The sequence below is a fragment of the Neolamprologus brichardi genome, chromosome 20 (assembly GCF_056152115.1).
Source record: "Neolamprologus brichardi isolate AB-2024 chromosome 20, ASM5615211v1, whole genome shotgun sequence".
NCBI classification, from domain to species: Eukaryota; Metazoa; Chordata; class Actinopteri; order Cichliformes; family Cichlidae; genus Neolamprologus; species Neolamprologus brichardi.
Genome location: NC_142123.1, coordinates 34319662 through 34344129, shown reverse-complemented (window position 1 = coordinate 34344129; position 24468 = coordinate 34319662). Strand labels below are relative to the sequence as shown.

The window sequence follows — 24468 nt, the reverse complement described above, 5'->3', positions numbered from 1 at the left end:
CCCCGGACACCAAGAACCACCAACGCACTGACCCCTGAGGGCATCAGTCACCGGCAGGGAGTGTGGTGAGGGGAGATAGGCTTCCACACTTGGAGGGCCTGGGAGTTCCCAGAGAGGTGGAGTCTAAGACCCGACCTGACATATAGACACAGACAAACAGGCACACACAGACACAGACATTCATTCCCACCCTCATGCACACATATACAAACACTCACCCAACGTAGGGATAAACGTAAATGGACATGTACACACAATCACACTCCCCAAACATACTCTATACCCCGGGTCCAGGTACCCTCGCCCCCACAGGGGGAAACGGCACCCAGACCCAAGAGATGTTACCCTTCCCTCCGGGGTGGAGGCAAGCAGACCGCCCCAGGCTCCGCAGCAACAGGGAGGCCAATCGGACAGCCAGCATCTCCTCCCAGCCCCCCCGCCCTGATGGCTAGTAGAGAACGGGGGTGTGTTAAGACCCCATACCCTCCTCCTCCCGCTCATGTGTAGTGTTGCTGCGTGTTGCTCTAAAGTGTATTTAAAACAAGGGAGAGCATGGTGCTGCTGCCAGAGAGCAGCAGGTGTTTGCACGGCCCCTCCCGAGAACCCTCAATGTCTACATGGATTTAAAATTGAGAGGTGGGCACCGGCGCCAGAGGTAGGTTTGAATACACAGACCGTCTACTGGACGCCGTTAACGTGCCCACCCTCAAGGCCCTATATATATATAAGTGTGTGTTATGAGAGTGTAAGTAATGTGGATGTCTAAGTTGTGAGATAAAATTGAGGCACACGTGGCCAGAAGAGGGGGGGGGAATGTCTCCCCTGCACCCTGGTGACACACCCGCACCCCAAGGCCCTACCTGTGTGGGTGGGTGTGGTGGAGCGGGAAGAGGGAGGTAGCCGGGGATGGGGAGGAAAAGAAGGGAGGGGAGGATGCCCCTCCCTAGGGCCAGCTCCCCCGCTGACCCCAGTAGGCACACCAGTCCTCTGGTATCCACCAAGGCAAGGGAGCCCAGGCCCATCCAGACCGGGGCCTACGGCAGCAACACCGCCAAGCCCCACAGGACCCGGGGCAGCCCACCCTACCCCACCGCAGAGGAAACTGTACCCACCCCAACATTCAATCATCTCCCAGACTACACAAGACAACAGACACCCAGGTTAAGTTTATTCTCCACCTCTCCTATGTCTCTCCCCCACCTGCAGAGTGGACTCCTGCAAGGATGGAACAACCTCCCTGGCGACAGAGGGAAGGAAAAACTCCCTTTTAACAGGAAGAAACCTCCGGCAGAGCCAGGCTCAGGGAGGGGCGGGGCCATCTGCTGTGATTGGTTGGAGTGAGAGAAGGAAGACAGGATAAAGACATGCTGTGGAAGAGAGACAGAGATTAATAATACCTAATAAAGAGATGTGTACAAACACATAGTGAGTGAAGAAGAAACACTCAGTGCAGCATCATCCTCCCTTTGATAAGCAATCCCTATTGCAGCTTATCTAAGGGAGGATTCAGGGTCACGTGATCCAACCGTGGGTGTGTTTGGTGAAGGGGGATGTGGGCACATCATGGCCAGCGTGTCCCCTGATTTCATTTCTGCTGAAATATTCTGGTTTCCTGTAAGGCTCTGCTCCTTTGTTCTTCAGGTAATTTGCATCATGTTCAGGTGAGCAGAGCCAAGTTTATGTAACCTTTCATTTAGTGCTGTTAACTCTATGTTTGGTCTGCAAAGGAAAATGTTGTTTTGGTGTTTTCAGCTTCAGGTTTCCTGGATGATGATTTGGGTGTTTATGAAGGCCATGTTCTCTCTGTGCTCCAAACCCTTAGTACAATGGTGCAGCTGCCATACAATGGCATGTTGTGTTTTTCAGGAACTTTTTTCAACAGTTCTTCACACAGTCACAGTCAATGGAAACCTCTCTTTAAACACTTACAATATAATACTGTTGACTCAGCATCACAAACACTGTCTCGTTTGTGGTCTCTGACCAGAGAGACATGTGGAGATGTTCCGTGTAAATATGGATATTTTCCATACAAATATATTCCTGCTGTGTTCCTGCTGCACCCTGTTTTTATTTAACATTCACATCCTGTTTTTTTCTTTTTCTCATACTTTTTCCATTCCAAACATCCAACATCCTGCACGTGAGAAGGAGGATACTCTGCTTTTCCATTGGCTGTGCTTTGCATACATATACATCACAGGTGTTACTGAAACAGAGTAAATCCAGCAGCTCTGTGTTTGATCCTCCATCAGCTCTTCACTGTAATCCAGATCTCCTAACATGATGCTCTGCTCCGGACTCAGCAGCACACTGTGTGAGTACAACACACTGATAATCCTTTATTTCTACATGAAATCAGCTGCACATGTTCAGTCTAATCCTTTTCTAGCTTTCCACTGTGCTGTACTGTGACATGCTTTTCTTTCTGCTTTATTGGATCAGTTAATCTAACATCCTAAATACATGTTTGCATCACCTCAGCAGGACAGTTAGGCTTCACAGAGTCCTGAGAGGAATTCATGGCTGATCATTTACTTTGAAGAGTTCAAACTGTCAACACAAATAAGTTTATTGACAAAAGTTGGAAACATGAAGAGAATAAATGTGTCATTGAAATCTGCTGTTTAGAAAGAGTTTTCAAAGAATCCAGGTGTGAATGAAAGCAGCAGCTTTCTCCTGTTTGGTTTTCATTTCTGTTTCATGTTTTGAGGTGAATTAAACTTGATATCAAACACACAGTCTGACACTGAGCTTTCTTTCTGTCTCTTTCAGTGCTGGCAGCAACCTGTTCACTCATCACTTCAGGTAAATGCTGTTTTACTGCTTCTTATATTTTGGTCACAAAGAGCCTTTCTGTTAACTTTCTCATTAATAGAGCTCACCTCTTCTTCTTCTGTCTGTAACTACTAAATATTGTATTTGTGTGATCTAAAATCTGTACTCTATCCTTCACACACACCTTTTTAAAATCTTATTTCTGTTTCCAGTGAAAATGAAATGAAACCTGTCTGGTTGCTGCTGGGGCGGGTGGGGTGGGTTCTGGATGTTGTGGGGCTCCTTGTTGACATATGTGAGGAAATCAGGGCTAGAGGCTTTGGATTGCAAACTGGAGGGGGGGGGGGGGGGGCACTCCACTTCTTTATGGAGCAGGTCTGGAGGGGGGGTTCCAACCTCAGAAGGAAACGCACCCCTCGTCCTCGTTCACACCCAGAAATACTTTGCAGTGTCAAATACTATGAATTTGCAGAAATACAATGATGTAGCAGAAACACTGTGAGTTGGTGGAGATGCTATGATTTACATGAAATACTTTGACTTAGCAGAAATACTATAATCTAGCAAAAATAATCAAACATAGCAGAAATACTATCATTGAGCAGAATTACTAAAAGTTTTTTTGTTTCCTGTTCTTTTTCCCCTGTTGGACTTTCCCATTGTAGTGTACATTTCAGTGTTTTTCTGTAATGCTACCGATCTCTGACCTGTGTCTCCATGTGATATCTGTGTTGTGTGTGCAAGGTCCGGGGGGGGGGGGGCACTGCAGGGCAACCTGCATGTGGCGAATAATGCCTTGATGATTGATTCATTGATTGATTCATTGATTGATACCAAGATTTGGGGGAATTTACGACTGTGCACTATGTGCTTTGAATATTGTGTGTAGTTTTTGTTTTATACAGTTGTCAGTCGGGCCTCTAACTATGAAACAAATTACACTCCAAAAGACCCCGGGCTTCTGAAAAGATGACCCGGGCTTAAGCCCAGCAGAGTTTCATAAACTCTTTCCTCTCAGTCCTCACATAAGAACAGATATTATGTCTCTGCACTCTTTACAAACTGTGATCTTTGTTGTCCACACTGGAGCTAAATCAGCCAGCAGCTTCAGCAGACAGAGGTTACTGTGAGCTTCGCTGACACTAACCGTGTTTCACATCCATCAGGGAAAACTAAAGTAAGATGAGGGACCAGCTGTAGCTTCACCTTCAGCAAGAAAATGATCAACACATTCCCCATTGATTCATCAGAAATGTACAATTTATACATTTATTTTTTATTTCAGGCTTTATCAGAGCTCAAGTTTCCTTTCCTCCTCCTGTGACCGCCATATCCACAGGGAGAGTGGTCACCTCTAACGGCCTCAGTGCTCATCGCCTGAGCTGTGGTAAGATGGAAAATAGTGTCCAAGAATTCACTGCAGATCAAATTCAGACTCTCAGGCTAAATTCAACAAACTTAACAAGTATTGGATTAACTGTTTATAGTTTACAGCCTTTTTATGCACAGTTGCTTATTTTCAGTTTAAATTGTATTTTCCTGATCAACAAACAAACAGTGCATTTATTCTTTAACAAAAGCTCTGAGGATGTTGGACTGTGTATAAAAATTCAGAAACATTTGATGTAGATTAGAAACAAAAACACTGACTTAAAGTTTTCTCCTTAATCAGAGTTAATGTAATCTCCACTGTGGTGGTGTACAGAGGTACAATCCTCATTATTTATGGATCTGCAGCATCTGAGTCTGAAACTGAAGCCTTAAACCTGGATTATTGCATGTTGTGTTGAGTTGTTCCTTTTCTCTCATACTGTGTCTGTATAACAGTGGGTGGAATGATCGTTGTGACGTCAGCTGTGTACAAATGTAGAGGTGAAGTAACCTGCTCTGACAGTGACACTGAGAACAACGTGAGGAACAGGTGAGCACTGTGGGATGGTAGAAGTGAGCCTTTGATTCAAAAGAAGAAACAAACTAAAACCTGTTGAACAGCTTTACTCAAACTAACAGGAAGTAAATGATCACCTGAAAGTAACTTGTTACATATCTTTGAGCTGAAAACCAGCTGTTTCTGTCTCCCTGCAGCTGTGATGGAAAAACAGAGTGTGACATAAAGTCAAACATTACTTATGATCCTGGAGTCTGCAAATACCTGGAGACCACCCACGACTGCTTCCCACGTAAGGACTCTGTTAAACCTGTGATTAGAAATGACTAATGAACCCAATCTGTGCATGAATGATTACAGTTTCTGATGGATCTGTGTAACATGCGAAGCATCTCAGGCAAACCTTCAGTGTGGTGAGAACACAGCTTCTCTTTCTTTGCACGTTTCCTGCAGTAAAAATATGTTTAGCTTTAGAAATTTGGCGCAGTTGATGGAAGCGACTTTTTACCACAGTGGACACCTGTTTATCCAGTTTGAAGGAACTATCCATGAAAAGATTCCTAACAGCAACAGGCCCGAGTGGGATGATCTGATATCGTCGTGTTGGTGTTGTTCCCAGATCATCATGAAAATGTTGTTCCAGGTTCAACATTGCAAGTGACCAATCACATTATTGTGACGTTATTCTTTTGCGCACCAACCCATTCGTGCATTTATGAAATTCCAATGTTGCAAGGACAATATCAATTCTGCTTAGCGTTTACTAAAGGGTCAGGGTCCGTTGATCGGCGGACAAAGGCGGTTTCTCGCAGCTTAAGTACAGTTTTTTGTTTTACGCCGGTCTTTCCCGAAGTTGCAAAAGTATGACGTCACAACATTCTGATTGGTCACTTGCAATGTTGATCCTGGAACAACCTTTAGTATGATGATCTGGGAACAACACCAACACGACGATATCAAATCGTGCGGCCCGAGTGTGCCAGTCAGTTGTCCCAGAAGCACATTTCTATCAAAAACAATAATTCCGTCTTCTTGTCATTTAAGGTAAGAGAGTCACATAATAACCAGTCTTTGACATCCCTCAAACTATCAAACAGAGGATGTAGTGAAGATGAAACATCCCCAGTCAAGTGGAGGTAGATTTGAATATCATCAGCACAGCAATGAAAAGAGACATTATGTTTTTCAAAAATGGAGCCCAGGGGCAACATGTACAGAGAGAACAACACAGGACCCAGCACCGAGCCCTGGGGCACACCACAGCAAAGATGGGCAGAAGAAGAGGAATGTTTACCCACTGTGACAGAGAAGGACTTCTCTGAAAGATATGATTTAAACCACGAAAGAACATTTCCTGTAAGGCCAACTACATGTTCTAACCTTGCCAAAAGAATATCATGATCGACCATGTCAAAGGTGACGTCAGATCTAATAGAAGTAAGAGCGCAAGAGCGCCCAGAGTCAGCGATTAGGAGGTCGTTGAAAACTCCTAGTAGGGCAGTTTGGGTGCTGTGACGCGGTTTAAATCCAGACTTGAATTTATCACTGATACTGTTTATCTCTAAATGTGTCTGTAGTTGCTGAAGCACTATTCAAATCAAATCAAATTTATACAGCACATATTAAAACAACAATAGTGTTTCACAGTCAGTAAAAGCAGGAGACAATTAAAACAAACAATAAAACAGGACAACAAACAATAGGTAACAACACAACAAGCCAGAACAGCCAACTAGTTAGAATCAAAAGCCAAAGTAAAAAGATAAGTTTTAAGACGTGATAGACTCGGCAGTACGTATATGAACAGGGAGGTTATTCCAGAGTCTGGGTGCTACGGTTGCAAAGGCCCGGTCACCTCTCGACTTCATTCGAGACCCAGGTTGTGCTAGGAGCCTATTTTCTCTAAAATTCAATTCAATTCAGTTTTATTTATATAGCGCCAAATCACAACAAAAGTCTCAAGGCGCTTCATAGATACAGAGAAAACCCAACAATCATATGAGCCCCTATGAGCAGCACTTTGGCGACAGTGGGAAGGAAAAACTCCCTTTTAACAGGAAGAAACCTCCAGCAGAACCAGGCTCAGGGAGGGGCGGGGCCATCTGCTGTGATTGGTTGGGGTGAGAGAAGGAAGACAGGATAAAGACATGCTGTGGAAGAGAGACAGAGATTAATAACAGATATGATTCAATACAGAGAGGTCTGTTAACACATAGTGAGCGAGAAAGGTGACTGGAAAGGAAAAACGCAATGCATCATGGGAATCCCCCGGCAGCCTACGTCTATTGCAGCATAACTAAGGGAGGATTCAGGGTCACCTGGTCCAGCCCTAACTATATGCTTTAGCAAAAAGGAAAGTTTGAAGCCTAATCTTAAAAGTAGAGATAGTGTCTGTCTCCTGAATCCAAACTGGAAGCTGGTTCCACAGAAGAGGGGCCTGAAAACTGAAGGCTCTGCCTCCCATTCTACTTTTAAATACTCTAGGAACAACAAGTAGGCCTGCAGAGCGAGAGCGAAGTGCTCTAATAGGGTGATATGGTACTACAAGGTCATTAAGATAAGATGGGGCCTGATTATTTAAGACCTTGTATGTGAGGAGCAGGATTTTGAATTCTGGATTTAACAGGAAGCCAAAACAGGAGAAAATGTGCTTTAAGTAATTTAAAGGAGGTTTGTGATTGTTGGAGCCTGTTCCACAGTCAAAGGTCCCTGATGGTAAAAGCACACTCACTGTTAGATTTAAACCTCGACCTTAAACAGGACCCACCGGAGGATCGTGGGGGGTCAACATTCACGCTCTGCAGCTTTAAAGACCCAAATGTGATCAGTAGAAGTTAAAAGTGAAACATGCAAAATCACACAAACGTGTGAATCTCTCTGTCCCGCTGTGGAGGAATCTGCTGTAAAATTAGAACATTAACTAAAGTAAATTATTATTAAACATTAATTACACTTTAACTCAGTGTCACACTAAATATTCACTGCTGCAGTGAGTCAGTTACAAAATTAACACATAAATAAATGTGTGTTTCTTATTAAATCTTTTCTAAGCTGAAGTTCATGGTGAAGTTTCAGAAGTTATTTTTTCTTTTGAGGAATCATTAATCTGTTCACTGACCTTTTAACTTTGCAATCATTTTGAAGATGCTTCCTGCCCTCCTGGTTGGACTTGGTTTGGAGGTCGCTGTTTCATCTTTAACAGCAGCATGAAGAACTGGACTGATGCTGAGGTACATTAGGAAATAACAGCAGCTGTCGCTGCATCACTGATGATATAAAGAGTTTCTGTCTTTGACTGATTTTAAATGCATTCTCACACTTTTCATCTTCTGTGCACCTCATCTTCCTCCTCAGAGTTCCTGTCAGACACTCGGTGGACATCTGGCCTCATACCACAGCACAGCTGAGTACACCTTCATCAGAGAGCTCACTCGAACAGCAGCAGGGTCGTATGAAACAGCTTGGGTTGGAGGCAACGACAGAGAGACTGTAAGTGTTTCATAGATAAAGAGGATGAGCTGCAGCTGTTTCTGATTTTTCATATTTTTCTCTTCATATTCATCAGTTTGATTCAAAGGTCAACATGTGACAGACGGATTAATCAGGACTTTGTTCCTGGAGACAGATGTTGCTGTTGACTTGACTTTTCTTTTCATTTTTTACCTCCACAAACAAAATGAACCTTCATTGTGTTCGAGTGGTGTAAGAGGTCTCATGTCTGCACTCTCAGCATAGATGCATCAAAGTACATCAGAACAAACTGAACTTTATTCTTCCAGGAAACTGTGTGGATGTGGAGTGATGGTTCCCGGTTTGACTTCAGAAACTGGGGCAAAGAACAGCCAAACAACCATAAAGGAGATCAAGACTGTATGGAGATAAACAATGGAGGTACAAACTGAAAGTGGGACTGTTGATGAAATGTGTTTGGTTTTTATATTGACTAAAGTCATGTAATCTTAGGTCTTTATAAGAACTGTGTTTGTTCTTTTTACATTAGAGAACAAGAAGAAAACGTTTACAGCACAGACCTCTGATTTTATTTCTTCATTTTGATTCTTTACAGGAGAAGATGATGTCAACGACTTCAGGTGTGACTCACAGAGCCGCTTTGTTTGTGTCAGAGGTCCATAACTGCTCCTTATGTCCTCACACATCTGACATGATGATGTCACAGCCTCACTGCTGATGTCACTTCCAGCAGGATGTCAAGCCTCGATGACATCACTGCTCGAAGATTTATTGATAAATATGATTTCATATCACAATAAACAGGAAAATAAATTCAATAAAATGTAAAGGAACTGAAATGTTGACCTGAAAGTGAGTCGTTCATGCTTCATCATCTGATCATCTTAATAAAGCTGAAAACGAGCTGCTTTCTGTCTCCCTGCAGCTGTGATGGAAAAACCTGTGTGACATAAATACACCATCAGTACTTCTGATCCTGGGATCTCATCAGCTGATGCTGATAACACAGTTATTTTGAAATCGGAAAAAAAGCAAATATTGCAGTGAATTGATGCAACATTTGCAGTGAGCCAGTTCTTTGTGTGTCTGAATTATTAATACCCTTTGATATCATTGTTATTCATCGTTTCTGTCTCTGTGCCTCCTCTGTGCTGTGTCAAGCTATGTTCTCGTGTCTGTTCGTCCCCAGTTCAGAAAGCGCAGCAGGTTCCACTTCAGCACTTTAACTGCTGTTTGCACTTGTGGCAACTGTGAGAACTCCTCAAACGTGTCAAAGTAACGAGTCTGTTTTGAACATGTAAGCAGTAGAAAGTGCAGAAATTTGTGTACAAATGTGGGGAGTAAAAGTACAGTGACAAAGTATTTGTATTTCATTACTTCCTTCTGGTCACAATAATTGTCTCTTACATGGCGGGCCACATACAGCCTGCTGATCGACCAGTCGTCTTTGTGTCAGTTAAACAAGTTTAACTCCATATTTAATCCTGAAATATCCTAATATCCAATCCAATCCAATCCAATCCAATCCAATTTTATTTATAAAGCACTTTAAAATACCCAGCACAGGAACAAAGTGCTGTATAGAAAATAAGTTAAAACAATAGAATAACAGAAAACAGCAAAATAAATAAGTAAAACACATAAAACATAAATTTAAAACAGCCCAAGATTGAAACAAAAACAATATAAAACAGCATCGAATCACCTAAAAACAACTAAAATAAAAAATAAAAAACCAACATCTCACGTGGTGTCAAAGGTCAGGGTAAAGAGGGGGGTTTTCAAGAGTGACTTAAAAACAGATAAAGAACTGGCCTGTCTGATCTCTAAAGGAAGCTCGTTCCACAGTTTTGGAGCTGCTACAGCAAAAGCACGATCTCCTCTAAGTTTACGCCCAGTCCTGGGTACATGCAGGAGCAGCTGATCAGCTGACCTGAGAGAGCGGGTGGGTGTATGAGGCTGTAGCAGCTCAGAGAGATACGATGGGGCGAGGCCATGGAGAGCTTTAAAAGTAAATAAAAGAATTTTAAAATGAATCCTAAAAGAAATGGGCAGCCAGTGAAGTGAAGCTAAAACAGGGGAAATGTGCTCAAACTTTCGAGTGCCAGTTAAAAGACGAGTTGCGGCATTTTGCCTCCTCTGTAGATGAGTAATATATAAAGTGCATTACAGTAATCCAGCCGAGTGCTAACAAAGGCGTGGATCACTGTCTCAAAGTGCTGCCGTGAAAGAATTGGCTTTATTTTTGCAGCTGCCTGAGCTGAAAGAAGCTTTTACCACTGCATTAATTTGACTAATATAAGAAAAAGAAGTTTCAGCAGCGTCTCAGTTCTTCTACATGATGAAGAAATGCTGCTGCAGTAAAGGCGTCTGTCAGCGCGACTCTTCAACTGTAAGGAATAAATGTGTGATTACAGAGAAAGTTCTGGAAGCTCTCTGTCCAGACTGTCCTGTAATTATTAACGTTTCTGTTCACAGAAAATGTTGTTTGAGCCGCTGTGAGAAGCAGACATTTCTATAGTTTACAGAGGAAAAACAGGAACTTTTCTCTCAGTAATTGTGACTTTATTACTCTGGTGCAGCATGAAGGGCCGCGGGGGAAACTTATAAACTTATGGAAACACAAAAGTGCAAAATGTCCATCACATTTCCCAAAGCCATCCAGTGGGTGGAGTAGTCGCCCGTCTAATTTTGGCCCCCAGACCTTATGTTTGACACCCCTGATGTAGATCGTCCTCCTCAGCACTTCTTCCACCGTCACACAGCAGCTCGGCTCTTTCCTCGTTTTATTGACTTCATTTGAGAAACGTATGAATCTCTTTTCTGCACATAGAGCTGCTCACACATTATTCCAGCTGTCTGATGAATTCATTTTGTTTTTATGTAATGAAATTGCAAACGTGTCCCTCTGTAACACTTTGTCAGGCTCCTCTCTGCAGAGAGCCGAGGAGCCCGATTCAGAGGTTTGCTGCTTTCACACACACACAGCGATAGCGGTCGAGACAAACAGATACGTGTTGTCACAGCAGGATGTGATATCCATCTGTCACAGTGTTCATGCAGAAGGTCAGTGGCTGTGTTTAACCTCAGCTGCTGTTCATCCAAACGCTGCTGGAGCCTTTATTTAAGCGCTTGTTGCTGATTGGATGTGGGCCTTTCACCTGCTCCACACTCTTATTTTAAATCCGGAGGCGACCACGGTTTGACTTTTAGCTCCTGAGCTGTGGAACGGCCTCACTCGGCCCGTCGGGGTGATTCTGTGAAAACCTTGTTTTAGTTTATGCTTGATTATCGTGTCCTTCACTTCTGCACGTGAACGTGCGCTCGTGTTTGTGTCAGTATGTTAAGACTGTGAAACACTGCGGCTGAACCGAGTGTTTCAGAAATGATGACCAAAGCTGCGCGTGAAGGACGAGCTGCCAGCGGTCACCGACGTCTCTTTCCTGTCACATCATAATTCAGAATAAACGCTGATGGTTAATGAAACTGTACAACAGTCATGGTTAAAGTGATGATCACAGCTTGTTGACCGAAGGCCTTTTAACCACCTGTGATGATCTGAATGCTGGGGGGTGTCCCACAGTGTGAGGTGCATTTATGCAGCTTTTAAAAGGATTTCCTTCTTTAACTGATTCAACATCTGAGAAAGAAACGTCTGTTTTGTGTTGTGGCTCCATCTTCTCGAGCCACGATCCAGGTCAGGGTCGCGGGGGGGCCTTGAGCCGATCCCGGCTGACACTGGGCGAGCTGCGATTGGCTTCTATAATCGTTTCTTATTGATAGCAGTTTAGTTTTCTCCTTGGCTCTGCTGCACCTGATAAGCATCAGATTCTCATTTTTCCATTGGCTGCTTGTTTTGCACGTAGGTAAAAGTTCTCAGCTAAACGGCGTAAATACACCAAGGTCTCCGTCCGATCCGCCATCAGCTCAGCTCGTCACCGACAACCAGACCTGCGAACACGATGCTCTGCTCCGGACTCAGCAACGCGCTGTGTGAGTACCACACACTGATAATGCTTCATGCAGAAATGCACGAGTGCTCGCTTCGCTGCAGATTCTACTTTCATAGAGCAAATAATCAAACAGCTCTGTAGATACACGTGTTTATTGATCAGACGATCAGGGTTCATGTGCTGCCTGAAAATAATCAAAGATGGTTTATGAAGGACGGCTTCTAAGCTGACAGGATGGAAACACGATTCTGCTGTTAAATAAAGTCATTGAATAGAATTAAAAAGCTTCAAATGTTTCCAACATTCATACAAGAGACAAACATCTTTAATCTAAATGTTTCTTGTAAAGAGCTCTGACATCATCTGTTGTTGATAAAATCTCTTGTATGCAGTGATGAGCTGCACTGACATGAATAGAAACATGATCGGGGTCGCTGACCTTTTACTGCAGCTTTCTCCTTTTTTCATTCGTTATCATTTCATGTGTGAGTTTGGAGACAAACCGAACTCAGTCTAACACTCAGGTTTCCTTCTTGTTTTTCAGTGCTGGCAGCAACATGTTTACTCGTGAGTTCAGGTAAAAGTCTTTTTTTTCCTGTTACCTGGTTTATTCTCATTAACGGACAAAAATAATCCTGACTTTACTTCTCTGCCGCGGAGCTGCAGGCCCGGCTCCTTTTATTCTGTCCTCAGTGATGATCGCGGGATTTGGAAAGTAGTGGGGATATAAATCTGACAGATTTGAATAAACTTTGAGATGAATGTGTTTTTCAGTCCACATGAGCAGGTCCACGCTCTTAGACAACAAAGGTCAAAGGTCAGACACTTACAGAAACTGAATTTTAACACAGATCCAATCAACATTAAATTATCTGTGGAAAAGTTTCATTTACCACAAACAAACCTGCCCACTACCCCCCACTCTAAACCACACTCGTGTCTGCCTCGATTCATCGCCGTCACTCTCACCTCGTCACATGACTGCTGCAGCTTTCAGAGACAGAAAAGCCGTCAGACCGTCGGTTTGTGCTGCGACTCTGCTCTCCGTCAGTCAGCTGACTCCACGGTGGCGCTAACTGTTCAGCAGGAGGAGACGAAGAACCAAATAAAGATAAATGAATCGGTGAAGGAGAGAGAGCCTCAGATAAGGTCGGATGTTTAGTCTCTGCTCCCAGCAAACAGCCAGGCTGTCCTTGAGTCTCATCATGGAGTCAAAACAGGCTGACCTCCCTCCCCCCTCCCCCCCACACCCCAGCTGTGAGCTCATACCCACTCTGCTTTTTTAACTCCAACTTTTCCCTCCAGGTGTAACCCGAGCCAAACGCTTTGTCCCGTCCACTGCGACTGCCATATCCACCAACAGAGTGATCACCTGCGACGGCCACCGGGTGCAGCACCTGTGCTGTGGTAAGGCAGACACAGACTGTATGTAAATGATGGCTGTAATTTAAAAGCCAACACTAAAGAACTTTAAGACTAAATCCTTTCCATGTCCAGCTGGGGGCGACACCTGCGATTGTAAACCCATCTCTGCTCTGAGTCTCTCTCATCTCTGCTTTTGTGTCATACTGTGTGAAACAGAGAGCGGCGTGATCGTCGTGGAGTCAGTCGAGCTCACATGTGGAGCTAAAGGACACTCCTCTCAGCACGACAAACTGAAGGTCATCAAGAAGAGGTGACCACTGTCGCTAACAAACATTTGAAACAATAACATGATCAGTGACCTGACAGCGAGCTGCATCTCTCCCCACAGCTGTGACGGAAAGAAAACCTGTGACATAGACATCCAAATCTTTGGTACTCCTGTTCCCGGCGCCCGCAAATACCTGGACACCCTCTTCGCCTGCTTCCCAGCAGGTCTGTATCCGAATACTTCCAAACTCTCTGAGTTGTTCCAGTTTGTGACGGTGTTTCTCTTTCAGTCCACAGCACAGCGTGTGAAGGATACGACGCACAGCTTCGGTGTGGTGAGTGGGGCGGTTCCTCTGTGATTCAGGTGGATTTGTTTCATTGATGTACAAACATGGTGCTGATCTAACACGGTGAACTCTTCCTCAGATAAAGGAGAGGCTATAGTCGTCTACTGGGCTGACTACGGGCGCCGCGATACGACCACATGCTCTCAGCATCGTCCAACCCACGAGATCCAAAACGCCCATTGCCCCAATCCCACCACTAAAGTCGCTGACAGGTACCGAGGCTCGTTCTTTCCTCAGCCCCACGCAGATGTGACTGAACACTTCACAGTTCATCCTGCTGCTTCTATCAGCAGTCGCACGGTCAATAAACACCCGTCACCCCGTCACACTGCACCACACAGATGATGTGCTAAATGTTTCTCTTCCCAGGTTACAGGCTAACCCTGGTTTCCCAAACTGTGCACACTGGTTTAGCTGTTTCCTTTTTATTGAGTCCGTTTTATCCTTTTGTTTGGTGGCATGGTTTGGTCAGACCTCTGTCACAGAGAAAAACTCTCTGAATCAGATAGTGAGATGGTCCAGTCGTCTGATAGGTGAGCCACAGTCTTGTTTAGCCTCCCTGTACTCCAAGCAGGTACAGAGGATGGCTTTATCAATCCTTAAAAATGGTTCCCATCCGCTAAGTCACAGGTGTCGAACTCCAGGCCTCGAGGGCCGGTGTCCTGCAGGTTTTAGATGTGTCCTTGATCCAACACAGCTGATTTAAATGGCTAAATTACTTCCTCAACATGTGTTGAAGTTCTCCAGAAGCCTGGTAATGAACTAATCATGTGATTCAGGTGTGTTGACCCAGGGTGAGATCTAAAACCTGCAGGACACCGGCCCTCGAGGCCTGGAGTTCGACACCCCTGCGCTAAGGGGTGAATTTCAGCTTCTTCCCTCAGGACAGAGGTTTCTATTTCCGAGATGCAGGACAAAGCGTTATAAAAACAGCTTTGTCCCCGTTGCTGTCACTGAATTAAATAAGAACTGTTTTTGATTCGAAATATTAAAATTACTATATATGTGCCACGGTGAGGTTTACATCTTTACTAGGTATGTGTGTTTTTAAAGGGATGCCAAATGCTGTCATTTTTTCTGTAAAGCAAATTTACCTTGCCTATGGGTATAAATAAAGTTACCTTGACCAAAGTGCTGCATGTAAAGCCTCTGTTGACTCACTCACCTGCTTTCACAGCTGTAACGGGAAGAGCAGCTGCATTATCAAAGCGAGCAACTCAGTGTTTGGAGACCCGTGTCCAGGCACCTACAAGTACCTGGAGGTGGCCTACGACTGTGAGCGTAAGTACCTCAAAGAGCCGTAACAGAGCTCCAACGTGCCCTCGGGACACTTTGCTGCAGAGCTTTGGTTTTGAGTGGATTTTTGAAAGCAGAGATGAAACCTGTAGATGAACTTTTAGTTTCTAATTTGTTTCCTCATCAGTGCACACCGTGGCATGTGAAGGATCTCAGGCAAACCTTCATTGTGGTGAGAACACATTTCATACTTTTGTATCGTTGGTGCATTGGGTCGATAGAAACCCAAACAGTTATAGTTTAACTCCATGAACACTTCCTCAGCTGACGGACACGTTATCGCCATCCACTGGGCTAATTACGGACGCCGCGATACGACCACGTGCTCTTACCAGCGTCCAGAATGTGAGATCCAGAATGCCCAATGCATCAATCCCACGTCTAAAGTAGCTGACAGGTACAGAGGCTCGATCTTCGCTCAGATGTATTTCCAGCCTCGGCCGACTCACTCATCGTCTGCTTTCACAGCTGTAACGGGAAAAGGAGCTGCGTTATTGAAGCGAGCAGCGCGGAGTTGGGAGACCCGTGTCCAGGCACCTACAAGTACCTGGAGGTGGCCTACGACTGTCCGTGTAAGTGGCTTGAGGCTTTGATACCTTCAAAATGTGGTCAAAGACAAATCTGTGCACGAGAGATTAATCTGCGTTTGGAAATGTGTTTCTTTTTCAGTCCACAGTATCACGTGTGAACATTCTTATGCAAACCTTCATTGTGGTAAAGTTGTTTCTTTTCTATTCATCGTTTTTAAATCTGTGCTGATTTTATGCGATAAAAATAAAACAAGTGAAAAAGAACTGATATCAATAATAACAGGCTGATAGTTTAACAGTGTGAATTGTTCTTCAGGTGAAGGACACGTTATAGCCGTCCTGTCGGCCGAATACGGCCGCCGTGACTCGACCACGTGCTCTTACAAACGTCCTCCGAAGCAGCTCGAAAACACCCAGTGCTCAATTCCCACGGGCAAAGTAGCCGAGAGGTACAGACGCTGAGTCTCTTTACACTTTCTCTGATGACTCGTGTATGTACAGCCTCTGCTCACTCTCTCATTTACATTCACAGCTGTAACGGCAGAAACAGCTGTTCCATCAAAGTAAGGAACTCTATATTTGGAGACCCGTGTCCTGGCACCTACAAGTACCTGGAGGTGGTCTACACCTGCGAGAGTAAGTGCCTCAAAGACCCTTTGAAAGACTCCTGAACAGCTCAAATCTCTGCAGACACCAGAAAACCTAAAATCATGTGTACTCACGCTTACAAAGCTACGCATCAAAGCTCGCCTATTTTTCAGTAGATGGGAAATTGTGGACATAAATATTTTGTACTTGTAAATCAGGTTTTAGGTCCAATCAGAGGTTCTCTGATTGGATTGTTAAATTTGTGATTGACATGACATTGGCCAATCAGATGAAAGGAAGAAAAATAGGTTTTTTTTTTTAAGCACATACAAAACTGATTTACAAGTACAAAATATTTATGACGACAACTTGAGCCGATAGGACTTGATATGAAACTCTTTGTGAAAATAATTTGTTTTCTTTGCAGATCTGGTTGAAGAAGAAAATCCATGAAAACAATAAAACACCATGTTTGTGCTTCAAATGGAATGATTATCCAATCAGTAGTCAATAGGTAGACAAATGCAACACGTGGCCTACAGGACAGTCAGGCTGTCGACAGATGATTGAACGTCAAACTGATTTAACGTCTCATAATTTTTCCTTCTTATTACAAAATAAAATTAATCAACCAGCCCTGCCTCAGCGTGGTGTTTAACATTAAAGGTGTCCATCCCATAATTCACGGACAGGATGCTGTGTGCTGAACATGTGAAAGCAGTCAGACAAACACGACTCCAGCAGCTGATTTCAGCCCAAACTAATAAAGACCCCGCCCCAAAGCTAACGTGTTACCATGGTGATCTGGTTAGAAAAGAACAAAACTGTAACTTTAAGCTCAACATGCTGAGTAAACTCCTTCATGTCAGTCACTGCATCAGTCACGATGTCCTCAGTAACGTGACCTGTAAATGTGCCACTCTGAACATTTATATACAAAATAAAACAAAAGCATTTTAACATTCTGAACACTGTGACAGCATAGCTACACTTTGAATTTAGATTACGCCGCAGCCTTGTGAACGTTTGTTTTATACGCTTAGTTTTTATTTAGTTGTGTGAAGGGAACTCGCAAAGTAAGACTTTCTTTGCTCAGCTATTTGTGTTTTGCAGTCTTCTTCTGATCTGCACTAATGCTCCCTCATCTCAGCACAGGCGTCTTTAAACTGTGAGCCCTGTTCTCTTCAGACGGCCTGTGAGCGTTTCTGAGACCGACTTAAATTAAACACTCGAGCTTCTCCATCTTCACAGATGTTTTATTGGAGGTCACAGCAGCACAGGACCAAACATCGACTCACTACAAATCATGGAAAAACAAACTGAGGCAGAATTCCACATTGAACAGGTTTCAGTGCACTTCAGTAATAAACACAAAAATCAAGCTGGAAACTTTAATGCTTCATTATCAGCTTTTTCCTCAAATTGATGGAGAATGTTGGAGTTAATAAATAAAGTGGAAATGATTCCTTTAGCATCCATAAACCGAGCGGGCCCCCTTCATTCAACATCTACACCGCACTGGTCAAATAATGTAAACACAAACACACCAATTACATCAGTTTCACCAATAAATAACTTTTTCTATAACGTACATTTGTTCCTGTATGTACAGTCGTCCCTTTCCTGTGTTAACTGGGCTCAGTTTACGCCTCAGGTGTTTTTGAAGGATGTTCTGAAGGTTTTTCCAGAGTCCTCACAGAACAAAAGCTGCACAAACTGTTTAAATTAAACCGTTTCAGTCCGGGCCGAGACTACGTGCACAGGACCACGAGTGCATTCAGAGGGAGCAGAGAGTGAGAGCTGTGCTGCTGATGTTAGCAGGTTTTTATCCTGCAGCCTCAGACTCAGCTGAGAAACAGCAAACAATAAAAAAATTATACGAGGTCATATTACATGAAGTACAGGAAGGTTTAGGTTTCCCATTTTAGGATCATATTAATGCTCAATAAATAAGTAAATAAATAGAAATAATTCTGGACCCTCGAGCAGTACAGCCAGTGTACAGCCCTGTGATCACCACCAAACAGAGACGTGTGGCTGAGAAGTTCCTGCTGATGTTAGCTGAGGTCACACTGTCATGGAAGGTCTCAGGTTTGAGACGCTGCTGTCACATCATCCCTTCATATTACAGACTGTAGCTGATTTACAGTGAATACAGTCCAGGATCAAGTTTGGAGGATCACCCAAAGATTTGTTCATGTTCTACATGAGTCCGTTTCTCAAAGATCATTAAGGAGTTCATTTGGAGGCAGGACTCTGGAAAAGCCTCCAGCCTACAGAGGCTGACACACGAGGACAAACTGAGGCCAGCTTCAGCCCATATTTCAAATATAAACGGACACATTTATGTACCAGTGAATAAACCCTTATTATGACAGCACTGAATAATGCCCAAACACAGATGGAAGGGGGGAGGAATGCAGCTGGAGGAGTGGAAGCATTGCAGTGAGAGGACAGAGAGGAGGATGGAGGATGGACAGGTGTGGTGCAGGTGTGTTACTCTGTCTGCGGCACAGAGATGGCCGGGCCTTTGGGATCATCAAAGCGGTCCATCGTGCGCAGCTGCATGATCATGTGCAGGCCGTAGGTGAGCACCAGGACCATGAGCAGACTGGTGATCAGACCCATCCAGATCCCTGGAGAGAAGAAGCCGGCGCAGTCGCTGGCGTACGAGAATTCACCACCGCTCACGTTAAAGCCCTGAATCTGACGGCGAGAAGGAGAAGGGGTTCAAAATGTGGCGTTTGCTTCATTTCAAACTCACATAACCGGCCAGAAATCTCACTGACATACTCATACGTTTATCAGTAAATATATTTTTAAAATCTATTTATTTATTGAATGAATAGATGTGCTTCTTTGGGGTTGTGTGAGGAAGGGCATCTATAATATTTACAAAGGGCCGGGTTTAGCCGACAGGAATCCTAGTATACGAGGACACAACATTACAAATAAAATGTGCTAATATTTTTATTTCATTTGTAATTTTAGCTTCCAGCTGTTATAAAACCAGTATAATCCAGTTAAAACCAGTATTCTTCTGCAATTATAATGAATATGGTCTAAAAGTCGCTCTGTTCATCGCTGTCAGCACATGCAGACATCCAACAGAGGAACCATTTTACACCTGACATCTTATGTTGGGTTTTATTATTATATCACCAAAGACCAAACAAGTGCTAATCTTACCTGGAAGTCTTCAAAGGAGACCCTCCACTGATTGGCTGGGTCTTTGGATGTGCGTGGGATGAGCAGCGGCCACTGGAAGCTGGTGACGGACTCGCAGCGGTACGAGTACTCGGCGGGAGCGTAAATGTTCCTGCTGCCGTTAAACGTGGCTTTGGTACCGTCGTACTCCAGCTCCACGGCGTCCAGCGTGAACCAGCGCCGTGCCGACACCTTGTAATTCCGCTGACTCAGAGCAAAGCTGAAAAACACCAACGAGCAGAGCATCGAATATCTTTAACAGCAAAACAGGAAGTTCTCAAGAGAGCAGCAGGACTGATAAAAGTATAGATATAATATATTAATGCATATGGGTGTGTGTGTGTGTGTGTTCATATCTTTATGGGGACCAGAAACAGGAAGTTTACTACACCTGTGTCCCCACAAGTATGAGGGCATTTTTGAGATTCAAAATATGGTTTTAATGTCAGGATGATAACAGAGTAAATGGCTAGGGGAAGCGTTATGTCAATTAGATGTCCCCACAAGATATGAATACCTGACGTGTGTGTGTGTGTGTGTGTGTGTGTGTGTGCGTGCACTTACATCAGTTTGAAGCTGCGGTGGGCCAGCACGTTCTCATAATTCAGAACCAACCTGCAAAAAACCAAACATGAAAACAACAAACTCACTTTGACCTTTAGTCAACTTTATGTAAAATATTCTTCATCATAACTCTGAAGGACCCCAGCACTACAAACAGCATCGCAGTGAGATTGACTGACTTCCTGTCACAGCTGGTACATTTATTCTGGGACAGCTGATCAACGCTTAAAGAGCTTAAATTAAAACGAAGACTGAAACATTCTTCATCGCTTTATCATTTCTGAAGCAAACAATAAACAAACAGCCGGTGATGTTAATGGATTCGTGGAGGATGAAGAGTTATTACTTAATAAAAACATAACTCAACTGTGACACCTTAAAATACAATAACTTTAAAATATCATTAACAGAACAAATGCTATGGTTCGGTTTGGATTCAGAAACTATCTCTACTTTTAAGATTAGGCTTCAAACTTTCCTTTTTGCTAAAGCATATAGTTAGGGCTGGACCAGGTGACCCTGAATCCTCCCTTAGTTATGCTGCAATAGGTGTAGACTGCCGGGGATTCCCATGATGCACTGGGTGTTTCTCCTTCTTTTTCTCTGCACTGCATCATTAGTTATTATGAATCTATGGCTCTCTTCCACAGCATGTCTTTATCCTGTCTTCCTCCTCTCACCCCCGATGGTCACAGCAGATGGCCGCTCCTCCCTGAGCCTGCTTCTGGTCGACTGATTTCACCCACCAGTGTTAAACGCACTAAATGAAATTTACACCCGCAGCAGCGTTTCATGAAAAACAAAACATTTTAAAACATTTGAATTTCAGACTCCAGTTTGAGCGGCGTCAGAGCTAAGTGATATTCACATCACAGCATGAAAATGAATGATTGTTTTTACATGTTGTATTATGTCACAGGTAAGAAGTACCTGGCTTTGGTTTTGTCGCATCTTGAGCCGTCAAGTTTGGGGGTGACGCCTTCTCCAAAGGTGGACGGGGTGAGGTCGTGCTCCTCCCAGCGACCGCTGCGGAGGATGCTCACCGACAGGCTTTTAGCCCACAGCAGGATGCAGCTGTTCTCCCCCTCCTGCAGAATAACCAGTGAACAGAAAGGTTCTCCTTACATCTGGATTTTCTGCATCTTTGACATCAGCGCCACCCTGTGAGCTGCTGACCCAAGTTTCAAATTAGTTTGAGAATATTCTGGATTTTTATTGCAAATCCAACATCGTGTCAATGTCAGCGCGTTAACTTCATGACTTGAAAGTTCTGATTTTGTCTCCTCTGCAACAGTTTGCTGTTGGTTGTTGATTTACAGTCAAACAGAAAACAGCCTTTAGGAAAAAGAGCTCAAATGAATAAATGATCACGATCACAAATATGAAATGATTTAAGGAAGCAGAGTCAAAGTCCTGCTCAGGTATCTGTGACTCCACCTTGAACTCGACGGGTGGGTACGTTCCAGCCCTCTCCTTGATCCTCCGCTGCTTCTCCCGTTCTCTACCCCTCTCCTTGTATCCCCCTCTGACCTGCAGCAGTGAACGCCCCCCACCCAGACCGGCCTCCACAGAGAGAGACGCTGCCTCCTGTGTAGAAAAAGAAAGATGGAGGGAGGGGGTCAGGTATGAAAAATGGCTGCAAACACGTATAAATGTTCCTGAATGAGACTCGGACTCACCCTGGAGGGCCGCAGGGCGGTGTAGATAGCCGTATACGGAACAGACTGCGACTTCATGATGTTCAGCACCTGACCAATCACTTCATCTGAAAAACACGCGTCAGAGAAAACAGTCACAGGAAAAGCAAATAAAAAGCTCACAGATGATTGTGAGAATTGCATGCTTCAGAGTCTATGAGCTCCACGGTCACTGGGTCAGATTAAACACTCACCGTTTCCACTGAGAATCTCTTTCGCTGACAAGAGATCAGCTCTGAAACGACAAACGAGGCCAGGAAGGACGGATGAGTCTTAATGTCTTTGGAGGAGAGGCTTCAGTGTTTTTAAAGCTCATCCAGACGAAGTGTGTGGGTTATTTCCCTTCTAGAAAATTACCTCTTTAACTTTACCGTGCGACGTTTGAGAAATTGAATTTCAATTTTTAGAAAATGTACAAACAGCGACATCAAGGCCCGTTTAGAAAGCATTACAACAGGATCAAAGCCTCCTGGAGGACATGACTCATAACTCAGTTCACTGAGCTACACTGAGCTCAAAATGAGCAAAACTACCAGCTGCAGTCCAAGACAGAGGATGACTGATATGCCAGTATAAAATGTTTACAGCAGGAAATCCCATTAACGGTTAATTATTGAACAGTCAACAGACCCGATGCCGTAGGGCAGTCTGAACACGAGCAGAGCGGGCGAGGAGGCGTTCAGTCTCAGCTGGCTCAGCGTCTCAGGGTCCATGTACAGAGGGGAGGTGTCCAATTGGTCCTGCAGCTGGCCAATCACTGCATTGGATGCAGGCCAGGAAACAGCAGGTAAAACCAGAGAGGAGGATGATGACATCAGAGCTCCCTGTGACAGAAGAAAAACCACGAGTGACCGACACACCTGAGAGTAAACGTTCTGTTTGGTTTGTTTCGTCGTGATAATACCTCCAGGTTTGGAAACACATTATCCTGCTTGTTCCCAAAGGCTCCTCCATACATGGTGAAGTCCTCGATGCTCATCTGAAGACCGAGAGGAAAAACAATGAGTCATAAATATTTTAGACCACAGAGAGCAAAGAGAAACTGTGAGAGACGGTTTTAACCTTCAGTCAAACACTGCTGACCTGTGAGGCCGTCTGCCATTAGTTTTAAAAGTCTTGACCAAAATAAATAAAGAAATACCAAAACTTCTGATAAATGTGAAAAGGCTACATGATCATGCACATAAACGGGACGGTCCATACAAAAGCAAACAAGATGAGGAGCATTTGTGCTTGTGTTTAGCTTTAGTGCCTCAGAAGAAATTTTTAAAAAAATCGAGGACGCTCAACAACAGCGTGAGGGCTCAGGTGTTTACCTTGTCCTGAAGGAAGAGGACTATGTTATGTGGTCCGAGGTCCAGAGCTTTCTCCAGGTAGGAGGCCAGCTGCTGCTGCCCAACGATGTGCCCGGCTGTTGGAGGAGCCTGAGCTGGCAGGGAGATGCTGGAGGAGACACCAAGCACAGGTGGAGGAGTCATGAGGTGCTGCTACATAACAAGAAGAGTCCTCTACAATGGATGGATTCACAGTGAAGCAGTTTTATTGTCGTTTCAACCATCTGCAAGAACGTATACGGCCTTTAATGAGTGAGGACCAAATTATCTGCAGATAAACCTGCATCACGTCAAAGAGCACATTCCTGATTTTCTTGCAGATACAGATGATTGAATATTAAAACAGGAGATATACCCCAGCACTTCACTTGTTTTATTTCACAATGTGAACTTCTCACATCCGAAGACCCTCATCAAAGGCCGTCAAATACATAATTTATTCGTTTTTATTCTCCAAAGAGTTTACAGTATTAAAGCCTTTGATAACACATGCTGCGCTGTCTTCTGTGTCAGGCAGCACAGACAGATGCAGGAGTGTTTGCTAGCTGTCAGGTGGACTGCACCCGTCACTCATTGGGCCTGCAGGATACTCTCATGTCACGTTCTCTGACTTAACCTCGTGTTTCAGCCAGTCCGCTCAAATTAAACGCTTATCGGGCCGTGTACTGTGGTGACGAAGCAGAGAACATAGTTTTTGTCCGCTGTTTTTCTCACGGCTAACCGTTAGCCGCTGAGGTCGCAGAAGGAGCCGCGGAAACGGGACCAAAATCAGTGAAACTTCACGGCTACGTACCCTCCGCTGGTCCACAGCAGGAGCGGCACCTGCTCGTCGCAGCTCGCCAGCTTCAACACGTTCAACAAAGCGAGAAAAACGGCCACAGCCGCAGTGATGCGCCGCCGCTGCAGTACCCCCGCCGCCATCTTTACAGCCTCTGACAGCACGCTCGTGACGTTCCATGAGATCACTTGACCAGATCACGTGACCAGACGGCGCAGCGGCGGACGTGAAAAAGGAATTTTTGTTTTTACTTCAAATGTATCAACGTTTTAATATCCTATTATTTGTAAGTGTTGTTTTATTTTGCTAATATTAGACACAATGTAGTAATGGCAAATAACCATGACTTATTGTTCACGTGATACTATTATTTTAATGTCATTTAATGTTATTAAATGTTTTCTT

General features: G+C 44.1%; 3 protein-coding genes across 3 annotated transcripts; 2 read left to right on the top strand and 1 right to left on the bottom strand.

The window, feature by feature from the left end:
* The first annotated feature begins 2283 nt into the window (after positions 1-2283).
* Positions 2284-8800, top strand: LOC148097071 (galactose-specific lectin nattectin-like). Its single transcript, XM_087833812.1, has 9 exons — positions 2284-2317; positions 2776-2808; positions 4064-4165; positions 4606-4699; positions 4864-4958; positions 7811-7896; positions 8021-8155; positions 8446-8557; positions 8733-8800. The coding sequence occupies exons 1-9, from the start codon at positions 2284-2286 to the stop codon at positions 8798-8800; spliced, it is 759 nt and encodes a 252-aa protein (XP_087689938.1).
* A 3299-nt stretch (positions 8801-12099) lies between these two features.
* On the top strand, positions 12100-16936 carry LOC102796923 (L-rhamnose-binding lectin SML-like). The gene is made up of 12 exons (XM_087833811.1): positions 12100-12130; positions 12635-12667; positions 13396-13497; positions 13672-13765; positions 13844-13947; positions 14013-14057; positions 14149-14281; positions 15834-15937; positions 16035-16079; positions 16212-16344; positions 16428-16531; positions 16911-16936. The coding sequence occupies exons 1-12, from the start codon at positions 12100-12102 to the stop codon at positions 16934-16936; spliced, it is 954 nt and encodes a 317-aa protein (XP_087689937.1).
* Positions 16937-17718: 782 nt separating this feature from the next.
* atp6ap1a (ATPase H+ transporting accessory protein 1a) lies at positions 17719-24241 on the bottom strand. The gene is made up of 11 exons (XM_087833809.1): positions 24079-24241; positions 23268-23394; positions 22856-22930; positions 22582-22775; positions 22146-22186; positions 21934-22019; positions 21692-21841; positions 21185-21342; positions 20255-20305; positions 19673-19910; positions 17719-19189 (listed from the first exon to the last, which is right to left on the bottom strand). Exons 1-11 carry the CDS (start codon positions 24204-24206, stop codon positions 18980-18982), a joined length of 1458 nt encoding a protein of 485 aa, XP_087689935.1. The 5' UTR covers positions 24207-24241; the 3' UTR covers positions 17719-18979.
* Between the last annotated feature and the right edge of the window lie 227 nt (positions 24242-24468).